Source organism: Penaeus monodon, chromosome 30 (assembly GCF_015228065.2).
Source record: "Penaeus monodon isolate SGIC_2016 chromosome 30, NSTDA_Pmon_1, whole genome shotgun sequence".
Taxonomy (NCBI): Eukaryota; Metazoa; Arthropoda; class Malacostraca; order Decapoda; family Penaeidae; genus Penaeus; species Penaeus monodon.
The window spans coordinates 17,220,075-17,220,685 of record NC_051415.1 but is presented as its reverse complement, the minus strand read 5'-3'; the positions used below and the strand labels follow the sequence as shown (position 1 = coordinate 17,220,685).

At 46.6% G+C, this 611-nt stretch overlaps 1 protein-coding gene across 1 annotated transcript in view; it reads left to right on the top strand.

The window, feature by feature from the left end:
- Positions 1 to 611, top strand: part of LOC119592568 (cytokine receptor-like) — a gene marked incomplete at both ends in the record, with an annotated part of 15,448 nt that overhangs the window by 9,835 nt on the left and 5,002 nt on the right. The window contains 2 exon segments of the mRNA XM_037941445.1: positions 42 to 117; positions 370 to 581. Of these exon segments, the coding sequence (XP_037797373.1) occupies positions 42 to 117; positions 370 to 581 (288 nt within the window).

Here is a 611-nt window from a genome sequence, read left to right as displayed (position 1 = left end):
TTCGGTTCAGATCCTTTAGGACATGATTTTCCCCGTTCTAGGTGGCGTGAGGAGGAAGGCCTTTCCTACACTGTGTATGTTTGCACAAACCAAAGCCTGCGCGAACAGCCTTGCCAGGTGAATTGAAGTATTTTTTTTAATTCTCGTAGTGGTTTTACTACTTTCTAAGATCATAACAAATCGCAGAAATGTCACAGAACTCGAGAAATGTGTTCATTATGCATTGCCAATTAAGGAAAAGAATGCTCAGTGTCATCCCTTACTGCTAGAGATAAATAAAGAAATGAAGTATAGCAACAGCGTATGCAACTCCAGGTACATTCATCGCAATCATAACTATAGCACAGTCCCTGCAAAATTCCCCTCCAGGGCGATCTGGGCTGGATAAACGTAGGGAACGTGTCAGCCGTGAACGTGACTCTGCAGGAGATGAACGTCAACCTGACCACGACCAAGGTTCACTTCGCGCTGTCAGCCGAGACCCCGGATAACGTGTCCAGCGGCATGGCCTGGGACAGCTGCTTCGCCCCGGAACACTATAACACGCTGCGAACTCCGCCTTCCATACAGGCAACAAATCCGTAATTATTTTTGGTGGTACTCTTCAGAAT